The 11,594-nt window shown below is 38.6% G+C and overlaps 1 protein-coding gene across 1 annotated transcript in view; it reads right to left on the bottom strand.

The window, feature by feature from the left end:
• Positions 1-949: 949 nt before the first annotated feature.
• ntm (neurotrimin) overlaps positions 950-11,594 on the bottom strand; it is a 362,174-nt gene continuing 351,529 nt past the window's right edge. Inside the window, 5 exon segments of the mRNA XM_066651134.1 lie at positions 950-1,178; positions 5,446-5,481; positions 6,207-6,358; positions 7,977-8,097; positions 9,091-9,222. Coding sequence (XP_066507231.1) covers positions 1,078-1,178; positions 5,446-5,481; positions 6,207-6,358; positions 7,977-8,097; positions 9,091-9,222 — 542 coding nt within the window. The 3' untranslated portion in view covers positions 950-1,077.

Genomic DNA, 11,594 nt, shown 5'->3' with positions numbered 1-11,594 from the left:
TAAAAATCAGTTGTTTGTTTTCTGGTTATAAAACCAACACTTTTAGTGGTTAAGTTGCAATATCTCAAATGTATGATACAACAGCTGAAATGTCAACACGTGTTAGCTGATAGTTCTTTGGGCTTCCTCCATCAGTGGAATGGCAGGCAATGTGTTACTCTTGGAATGAATCTCACTCCAAAGCCCTAAGATGCAAGCCCTAGTCAATTAAAAACGGGATTGTGGACTTTGGATTTCGAATTGTGGATTGGATTTTGAATGCATCATTGCTTTATCTTATTAAGAAAATGGTAACACTTAATTGGTTTATTTCATGTTACATTAAATCATCCCAAAAACAGATTCCTGTTGACTAAATTAAGTGTTAAATGTATGTTTCTTTAATGGACCTGCAGTATCCCCACTTTGTTTTTATGCTAAATGTGAAAACAAAATTACACCTAATATTTACCAAAAGTTAACAAAAATTCAGTATTTCTCCTCATATATATTAATTTCTAAAATAAATCTTATCACAAGTGAAATTATTAGGAATTATGAGGAATTGCATCCCACTGTTTTCTGGAAAAGTCTCTGATGCGATGATCATATGAGGCATTGTACAATGTTTCTTACTCCTTGAGGTAATTCACTGCTATGACACTCCAGGGAGACAACAGCTTTTTTTTTCTTTTTTTTTTTCTTTTTTACAGGCCTTTAGCCTCAAATTTCTTCATCTTATTAAATATTATATTAAGATTTTAGGACTTAAATCAGTTAAATAAAACTACAATTACAGAAATAATTGTATGTATATTTATAGCTATTAAATTAGACAAGCCTCACCTCAAATGGCTTGTGTTCTATGTAGATATACATATTGAGGTTTCAGTGGGGCAGGATTAAAAGGTAGCAATATAGGAGATTCTTATTTAATACAAAAAAAAAATAATAATACATAATTGCTCAATAAAAAAAAAGAAGAAAAAAACAATAGTGGGGAATCCCATGCACTCTGTGTGCTCCTGTTGGTGTCTGCAGGTTTTGATATGAGTCGTGAGAGAGATGAGGCCATTTCTTCCTGAATCCTCTTCACCATCAAAACTTGAGCAGCAGCTGAAGGGCGAGGATGAGGAGTAGGCAGATGGGTGTGTACGTTCCTGATGTGCCACTGTTTCCATCTTGCACTGCACCAGGTCCTGCACAATGCAGATTTACAGATTACACACACACAGACTGAGAGGTGTATTTATACATCTACCATAAGCCTACACTGACTGGTCACTTTATAAGAAACAAGTAAGTTTCTGTAAGTGTTCAATTACTGACTGTTGTCTGTCGTTTGCTTGACAAGTTATCATTTGGAAATAGGCCACAATAAGAGTATTGTTATTGTTATTTGGGCAGAGGACCATCCTCAGTACGGCTGTGACGTTACCACTGTGGTAATTCATAGTGATGTTAGAAAGATGATCCTGAACATATGAAAAAATATTATTCAGAATAATGTGCACCTCTGCATTGACATGTATATACTCTTAAAAATGATGGTTCTACAAGGATTTTTTATTAAAGGAAATGGATCTATACAGAACGATGAACACTTAGAGATGTTTGCACGATTAAAGGGTTATTTGTTCTTCAGATTTATGCAAAAATGTTTTATAGATGGTTCTACACAGCACCTTTTAGAAAAAGGGTTTTATACGGCACCAGCTGTACGATGTCAAGCTTGTTACAGTAGAGGAATCATTTGTGGCACCATATAGAACCCTTTTCTCTAGTTCTACAGAACCATCTATAGCACATTCTTCATCAATCTGGAGAACACTTTCATGATGCAAAGAATCCCTTAACCGTGCAAAAGGTTCCTTAAGTGTTCAGGGTTCTATATAGAACCATTTCCTTTAATGAAGAACCCTTGAAGAACCATACTTTTTAAGTGGGAATAGCACTAATTCCATGTGTTTTTATTCTTGGTTGTAACTGGCAAATCACTGTTTGAAATTAATATAAAACTAAGAACATGCACATTTGTGTTTGTTCGGTTCAGGTATCTGTTTGTGAGAGACAAATAAATGCCCTCTTTTGGCTTAACTCTGATTGGTTTTACATTTTTTCAGACTCACAACAGCAGCTGAATAACAGGAATCAATAATAATATATCCATCCATCCATTATCTGTAACCGCTTATCCAATTAAGGGTCGCGGGGGGTCCAGAGCCTACCTGGAATCATCGGGCGCAAGGCGGGAATACACCCTGGAGGGGACGCCAGTCCTTCACAGGGCAATAATAATATATGCTTTTTACATCTTTCTAAATCTGCACTTGTGAGGTACTCTGCACATAGTCAGTGGAAGCATGTAATGTGAGCTGTCAATTCATTGAATTTCTATAAACAAAACTTTGAGACAGGTAGCCTATGTGCTGCCAGGTCATGTGCAAATTCAGAGTCAAAACTCTTGCTGAAACAATTCATTTCACTTCAACAGATTCAATTATTCAGTATGAAATTATTAGACACAGCAGTGTTGCTGGGTTTTTTATTTTATATTTAACATCACTGCTGTGTTAAGAGAAGTGGTCCTGTGGTCTCAAATAGTGTCAAATAAAGTGACCAGTAATAGAGTGTTTGGATCTGAAGGTAAGGTTTTTACTCAGAAAACCTTGCCTGGATCATAGGCATGAGCAAATACATTTCCATGGCTTTCCAGTTATGTCAGTTTTGTCTAGATCTTTGTCTAGGTTATATATATATATATATATATATTCTCCCTAGGATGTGAGTGCTGTTATTTTCTAAAGGTTAGTAAGTGGGTAGTACTTTGTAGATCGGTCAGGGTTGAATCGTGATTACATGTTAGTTGTGGGTATTAGCTAGTTCCATTGGTTACAAACCTTCCCACAACTGTTTGTATTCTGTGGCTGTTTGCTCTAAAACAGATGAAGTCACTTCTAAAAGAGAAGTAGTCTCCACTAAAAGAGAGATTATATGAAACAAGACACTTAAGAGAGACAGCAGAGGCTATAAAACCCAAGAACATCCAGTGGCAGCTCATAAGCAAACAGTGCGGGGCAAATTGAGTGAGCACACAAACTGCTCCCCTGCTCGAGCCCGCCGGGGCTATTAAGCACCCAATTCAGCCTAGATTAGCTGTTGTTCTTGCCGCTCTATTTACCTATTAAGCCAACTTAGATGTCAGAGTATTTCTGGCAGGGTTGCTGCGCTGTGGCGGAACCAGGTCAACAGGCTGAGACGGCTGCAAGGGCAGAAACGGCCCGGCTCTGGTGATGAATGCCCATCTAGGGTCTTTAGTGCGCGCATTAGGATCATCAAAGCATCTGGTGTCCTCATGCCAGAGCTGTCCCCTCCTCTCCCCAAGCCCCCGCTATCATTACCAGGCTCTAACCGCGCACCCTTGACCCGTCCACTGCGTGGGTCAACTGTAATTGCAGTTTGCGATAAACAAGCTAATCAGGAAAGGTGCTCGGTAACGAGATTGCTGATGGGGCCAAGGGGGAGGCTTGACCAGATGAGCTGTTCTGGCTTTAAAATCACAGGAATTCTGAACCAGAGTAAAAAAAAAGTGTCTAGGTGTCATTGTGCTAACAGCGGGGAGATCATGATGGTCATTCATTTATTTGCCTTTCAATCAGCCTTCACTGAGCCACCATTCACAACTAATAATAGCAAAGTGATAGTGTTACTGTTAAAAAAGGAACACGGTTGGACAATTCTGTCCACAATGTTAGTGAACGAGGAGCCCCTCTATCTGTGGTCGGCATTACTGAAGGCCAATTTTACTCTGTTCCAGATATTGATTTTTATTAGACAACAAGGACTAAATACAGAACACTTTTAGATTTGCAGTGATTATCTGGCCACAATCATTTCATTGTACAGTGATGGAAATGTCCCAATGCGCAAATAAAGCTGAGGCCGGCATCCATGAAAAGAAGTGCAAGATAATTGCCTTTTTATCAGCACTTATGAGAGACATAACTCTACAAATCTACAATGTCAATTAACCTTATTGCTTTATTAAGTGCCAATGTGAGGCTTTATTTTCTAACATTAACGGCATTACTTTCAAAATCAATCCATCAATACATAAATATAACAAATTCACATTAAATTATCACCTATTTCTGTGAGTCAAACTCCATGCATAGAATCATCCATTATCTCAGCCTTTTGTTAATATACTGGCCTGGTAAGTGGTGCTGAGCTTAATTTATTGGAGATAATTTTTTCACAGTCATTTTTAGTTAATTTTTAATAGCAGTAATAGCAGGGGACCTATAAAACTAACAAATACAACAAAGAAAATAGAAGACCTGCATTCCCCCGTTTCGTAGTCCCTCTTAACAAAAAACAAAAAAGCCAGGGATCAGACGCACGGCCAATTTCCATCTAAACAAATGTCATTATATGGCATTATATGAAGTGTCTATTAAACTTTTTGCTTTGATGGCGCTCCCAGAATGCCTTCTAATTTCCCCTGGATTTGCTGGAGTTCACTAGCCTTTCTTTAGGGAGAGAGATCCAATTATACCGCCACAGCAGATTATACTCAATCCTGCAGTCGGATAATTAGAATAATACCAGTTTCTCACAATCAAATTCAAAGTAATTAATGGCTCTCTTGAGAGGACACAGTCATCATTCCCACTCTCACTGTTTTCAATTTAGGTCAGACATTCTGTGATGTGTTAAAAAAAAAAAAAAAAAAAAAAAAATACAATATCATTACTGAAGTTTGACAAGGGCAAGAGCTCTGTATGCAGAAGCTTAACAAGCAATGACATTGCCAGCTCTTACGGACATACAGCATTTAGACTAGAGCTCAATAAGCGTTTGTAGATGCGTTGGAAGTAGTGACAGGGAAAAAAAGACAGAACAAAAGGTTTTAGATTATGCAGGCGTGTACTTACAAACAGCAGGCGCAGGCATGCATAGCCACAAAGAAGCCGTGGCATGGTGCATGTGGGTTAGACAGGAAAAAGAGAAAGAAAACACATTTAAGCAACAGTGAATGGAGAAGCGTTCACCACCCCACAGTGATCCACTGGAGACAAACTCAGGCATGGCAAACAGCCATTCCCCTAGCAGCAATTCAGTCTGTCACTCAAAGTGCTGAATTTATTATTGACATTAGGAATTGGATTTCGGAGTTAATAAACCCCGTAATAGGAGTGGCTAGTCGCCAATTTACAACCTGACAATCAGATCCTGTCAGGCAACACACAACAATTATATTAGCCCATTCATGTTGAGGAAATTTGGTGCAGCAATTTCACTGACCGACTGGAGTGTGTCACCTCAACGACTTCCCCTCTGTCTCAATGTGGTTGATATGAAAATGGCAGCATTCATTTATTTGCTTATTTGTTTATGAAGCATGCAGGAACAAGCTTGATGAAGGTGAAGGCTACAAACCACATGCTCATGCTCGGTACTAACCTTGCAAAAGTGTTGAGCTAGTGGGCTCAATTACTTCTACATGAGCAAAAACAAAAAACAAACAAAACAAAGACAATGACAATAGTAAAAGAGGCAAAAGGTGTAGATCAGTCTCAAAGATAAGCACATTAGCAGCATGTCTCATAAACTCACTGGACAAACTTCAGGCACGATATACAAGCTAATAAATCTGGCAATAATTTGATCAACTGCTAAGGTAGATAAAAGTAGAATAGCTTATATCATATTGTCGCTGTCCAAAGAAAAACATGTATCTCCAAAATTCTACCTTTATAACAGAAGAAAAAGAAAAAACTTTCAATGGATGTCAATATAAAAAGATTTTATTGCAAATAATTTTGAAGCATTTCTATTAGTCCATTCCTTGTGGATGTTACACAATGTGAAATGATGTAGTAAACTAGATTTCAATAAAAATTGAGATACATGTTTTTTCTTTGGACAGCAACAGTATATTTTATTGATCTGTGGAATCAAATACTAATAATTTGTGAATATAAGAATATATCATCAATATAAAACACACAAACACATACATCTACATGTATACTTTACAGTTTAATTGCTGAAATGCATAAATAAAATTCCTGGTCAGAAGTTAGAGTACACATTGGTTTAAGTTTAACCCAATAAGTTAAATGATCCGCTAAATTATTTTACTAAATTATTATCTTTTTTATGCTAAAGTTTAACCTAAATGATATTTTCTATTTTTAACCCAACTGTATGACTATGCTTACCGTATAGAACAATGCTTGTGTTTGCACTTCCAAGCTTGTTGATGGCGACACAAGTGTAATTCCCATAGTCTGTTTCAGACACGTTGAAGAAAGTCAACCTTGAATATGATCCAGAATCTTCAATCTCGATACCATCCAAGCCGTTAGAGATCCTGAAAAAACAAATCAGCAAAGTGAGAGACCTGAATCAGCTCGGCACATTTCACACCACATCAGAGCTTCTTTTGAAAGCTTAGGTTACATTTATGACGGGATCGACATTTCTCGGCATGGACAGCAGCCGGGTCGAACACATTAAAGAAGGCTCCAGAGCCATGAGGCATTATCATCAGCGACACCCGCTATTTAATCACGACACCGCTCTGGGACAACTTTCTCTTTACTGACATCAAAGGCAGTTTGAGTGAACATATTGAGATGCATTCCAGCCAAAAGTGCTTTGGTTAGAATGCAGAGCATTTCACTTTCTGTCAGATGTACCAGGAAATGGCATCAGGAATATACAGCTGGTAAAATATTGAGCTTTTAACCTTCGATGTCTGCGGCACTCAAAGGCATAGGGATATAATGTAACACGCTTTCATAAACAGCATATTACATTAAAATGTCATACTTTTAGAGCTGATTATAAAATAAACTGTCAAAAATAGACTGTGCTTTACAGTAAATCTTCTGTCCCACCTGCACCAAGATAGTAATGACCAGGAGAAGCTTTCTGTGGTTTATTTATTTATTTTTCACAAAACATCTGGTAATCTTTTAATCCCTGTCACTCATAATGACAATAACACGTGTACCTCCAAGAGTGTGTTGCAATGTGAGCTGTATGTTTGTCAAATATATTTTATTTGACTTCGATGATTTCAATAATATCTCTGATTGCACACCTGCATAACACCACCCGCCAAAAAAAAAAAAAAATCAAAGATTCCAAAATTTGTAATCACAACCTACATTTTTTAAATCAACGTTATAAGCAGTGTCATAAGCAGTATTCACGCCAACTTCTCAATCTCAAATTATTTTGAGGAGGCTGTAAAAAAGCAAAAATATTAGATGCGTCCAGAATTAAAAGCTGTATATCATTCTGTAATGAAGGTGAAACTTCAAACCATGAACAAATCACAAAAAACAATTGCCTTGGGAGTGAGAGTGGAACTTAATTGTGCAGATTTTATCACCAGCAGGAGAGCGCCAAATGCATTTCGACTCACTCTCACTTTTTCAATTACACTTTCATTTTAGTTTCCCCTGTCGTTCGTGAGGTCTGTTTTCTCCATTAGATTGTTCATCCGTCATTCATGTGAGGTAACTATAAATTCCATACTTTGGAGTTCAATACTTTTGACCCTGCACTTGACCCTACACTGCCCCCATGGTCTCTCTCACCCCTCCAGAGACCAAAGTTTTAAACCCAAATTGTCACCTAAACCCCTGCAGTTATAAATTCCACAGAACAGGAAAGAACTGATTCTCCTGAACTGTTCACATAGTTCTAAACACATCAAATTAAGACAAAGGAACCATGTATTTTCCTTGAAAGAAAGAAAGCAACAAAAAACATTGTAGTTTAGCAATTTTCACCACAATGTTTTTCATGAAAATCAGACTTACACAATTATCCCTTTATCTTAAAAACTAACATCAAAGAGACTGATGCCGAGTGTTGGCTTCCTTACAAGGCTTTAGAATTTGTTGGTACTTCTACCCATTTTTTCCATTTTTCCAAGTCGCAGAGAGGGTAAAAATGCAAGTACTTGGCTGATTTACCTTCTGTCATCTCTGTACCACTCAAATTCTGCTTTAGGTACAGCATTAGCCCCACACTGCAGGACCCCTCTCTGACCCAGGGTGACCCCCACATCTCTGCCCTCAAACACAGTGGGAGGATCTACACACACAAAAGAAAAACAGCATTTAACACTCAAGGTATTTGTGCGCAACAAATGAATCAACAAATTTGCTAAAATAAAACAAATAAATAAAAATTAAATAGAATTTCCAGTCATTTGAGCCCATCTGTGCCTCCTCTGGTGCAGTGTATGATGAAAAACACTCATTGACAACCTAATTTTTACAATGAAAACTAGATGAGAACTAAATAAAAATGACATCTGAAGATGAAACCTTCCTTTTCTTCAATGAATAAAACCTAAATTAATCTTTGCAAAACTGATAAATGACCCGTAATCTATGATTTGAAAACGAGGAAATAAAAACTTGGGCTGTTTGCTGTTGCCAGGACAACGAGAGTGGCTGCTTGGCATAGTGACAAATAGATTCTTTGAGCGTCTGGGATTCGCTCAAATTAACTGTTAGCCAATGACTCAACGATTCAATGAGTCATAGAGTATGTCTGCCCTGATATATTTTGCATGTATGTATATTTAGTTCTGACATGTTTAAAGAAAGATGATCACTTTTCATGTTCATGTTCATGTTCACATAAAGAAGAGATGTTATTAGGCATCCCCGCACCACAAGATTTTTCCTGAAGATTCAGTTGGAACAAGCCCAAGAACACTTTATCAAATTATAAGGTGAATTAATAGGAATATGCTGCAGAGGATTCTGAGTTGTCATTTTTGACACATCTCTGTCAATGGTGGATGCTGTAGCTGCTAGGTAGCTATTTCTCAGCATCTGTATATTCAACAAAGCTCCAATTTGGAACATATCTAACCCTGATGACACACACGCTATCCTAATAACCTTTCAACAGTCATTTGCAAGAATTATCTCTGACCAATTATCATGAAACTATAAAGATACACATCTTATTTGGTGTATGTTGTGAACAGATGTCTTGAAAATTTGACCGTTTGCCATAAATGAAAACATCACAGAATAAAATAAACTTAAAATATAAAAGGTGAGGACTCACAGTTGACCACCAGGTGCACTGTCTCAATCTCTGTAGCGATGTCATTCACCGCCGTGCACTCGTAGTCTCCTGCCCTCTGTCTGCTGATGGAGGGGATCTCCAAAACCTCATAATCTGAACCGAGACCATCACCTGAAGAGATGGAGGATAAATGGATAACTGTGAAGTCAATGTGTACAATAGTCTGTGTCAACAAAGTTTAATTATGTATTTTCAGTAGACTGTAACCATCACCCTGATTTCTCAAGTGATGTGTGGTTTAGAAAGCGGAGGCCTTTATTTAGCATACTCATTAGCATACCTGAGTCTGAAATAAAACAGCATGGGACTGCATTTCATTCGCAGAGTAGACTTACATAGGCATGCTGTCACTTTTCAAAGTCAAGACTGCACTTACTAAAGCTAACAGTAGGTGATGTGTCTTGTTGACGACTGAGGAACACAGCGTTCAGGTGTATTTATAGAATATGTATGACTTATTGTGAGTAAAGAATAAAACACGAGTTGAGATAAGAGGTTCATATTTGGATTCGAATGTTTGTGACTGTTCAGCTGCTTTCAGCACATTGTGCATCTCACAGACAAGACATATTTGCAGTCTAAACAGAAAGCAAAGCACCAGATTTTCATGTTTGCCAAAGTTGAGACATTGAGGTAGATGTTAGTCTTGGGAATCCTTGTGAAGCAATCCTCAACGCCAAGAAGCAGCACATGCTTGACTTCAACAAAAAAACAAAAAACAAAAACGCTACAAATTCCCTGGCGCGGTGTGTATGACAGTAATGCAGTGCAGTATATTTTCAGTGGTGGGATGTGAAAGACAGCGTCTCACACCGGAGAGGGGCTCTGCTAACGAGAAGCACCTCCGCACACCTGATGAGGAGTGTCAGCAGAGCACCCTCGAGGAGCCGCATGCTACATCTCAAATGCTACTCACCCCACAGCCAGCAAAGGACAAACACTGGGGTTTACATTTTAAAACTCCTTATTCTACTGTGATAAATTGAGAGGGACCTTTTGTGAAGGCCATGTTTTTGCATACTGCACAGTACAGCATTTTCCTGGGTGACTGGGCTAAACCCCATGAACACAGCCAGTCTTGCTGTAATCATTTTAATACCCCATAGTGTAAAGACCTTGAAGTGCCTCTTGTTATGTGTTGTTTAATTATTTCTCACTTGTAGCTCAGTGACACATGGACCTGGTCAAAAGTGCAGGTTCTTAACTTTTAACTACAGTGGTAATTGTAAGTAGAGGAGGACGTGTATTGTTAACATTTACATGTATAGCATGCACATATTTCTTTATGTATTTTTGTTTTCAATTAAATGTGTAATTATGACATTGCATAGGACTAATTCAGCCAGGGGACAAAAGTGTGATGCTAAGAGTCGATCTCAAGATAGTAAGATTAGTCAACTGCCTTAATCAACATAGATTTTGCAAATTCTTGTGAACTCATTAATAAAGTACAATTTCAGAGTTCAGGATTTTTTCTTACGTAATGAAAATATTAGTTCCCTACCAGTATCGTCTAGTCATCAGGTATCTATAAATGCTAAGTTTACTATTCACTAACTATTTATTAAGTTATAACATTATAGCTTGCTGATTTGTCCGATGTATTTTACCTAGTTTACCTGGTTTTATCAAGTCTGTCTCACTAAGCTATCAAAGTATTTGTCACGCCTTCGTCCTGTCAGTCTGTTGTCCCCGCCATGTGCTTTATTCGCACATGGCTATGTTTTGTTTATATTCTAGTCTCCGCCTTTGTCCCGCCTCCTCGTCTGTCATGTGTTAACCCGTCCACGTTATCTGTCCAGGTGTGTCTCGTTTGTGTCTGTATTTAAGCCCTCTTGTGTCACGTCCTGTTTGTCGTACATTTCTCATTTCTCATTTCAGTTCTCATGTCTAGTCGGTCGTGTTTTCGAGTCTGTCCGTCTGTCTCCACAGTTTCTCCGTGTTTGTTTCCCTAGTCGTTGTTTCATGTCGTAGTTTCTTTTCCTCTCTTGTTCCTTCGTTTACTCTTTAGTCTGTCAGTCCGGTTTACCCTGTTTAGTTTCCCTTGTTTAGTTTAGCCTGGTTAGCTCCCTGTTTGTTTTCGTTTTGTTAAGGTCTCTGTTTTGTTATTCTTCTTTATTACAAAGCTGTGTTTTAGCGAGTGCGTCCGCCTCCCTCAATCCGCCCCTCGCTCCTGACAGAATGTACGACCACCAGGACGCAGCTAGCACAGAAAATACGTTTAATAGGGCTGTGGAATGGAGTAGCCGGCTCCGACAGATACATGCCACAGTGGCTCAGCGCCTTCGGGAGGAGTCGATTCATGAGTCGATTCATGAGTCGAGTGATTGCTCCAGCGCGAGTCGTAGGAGTCGGCGAAAGAACCGTGCTGGAGTTCCCCCCTCGCTGGAGGATTACCCCCTCAGGTCCGGGGAAATTTTTGGGGGGGCGTTAAGGGTAGGGGCTGTTAGCCTCACCTCCGTAGCTCTGAGGTCGGAGGCTAA

Source organism: Hoplias malabaricus, chromosome 18 (genome assembly GCF_029633855.1).
Source record: "Hoplias malabaricus isolate fHopMal1 chromosome 18, fHopMal1.hap1, whole genome shotgun sequence".
Lineage (NCBI taxonomy): Eukaryota > Metazoa > Chordata > Actinopteri > Characiformes > Erythrinidae > Hoplias > Hoplias malabaricus.
The sequence above is the reverse complement of the archived record's forward strand: the minus strand, read 5'-3'. Positions and strand labels throughout refer to the sequence as shown.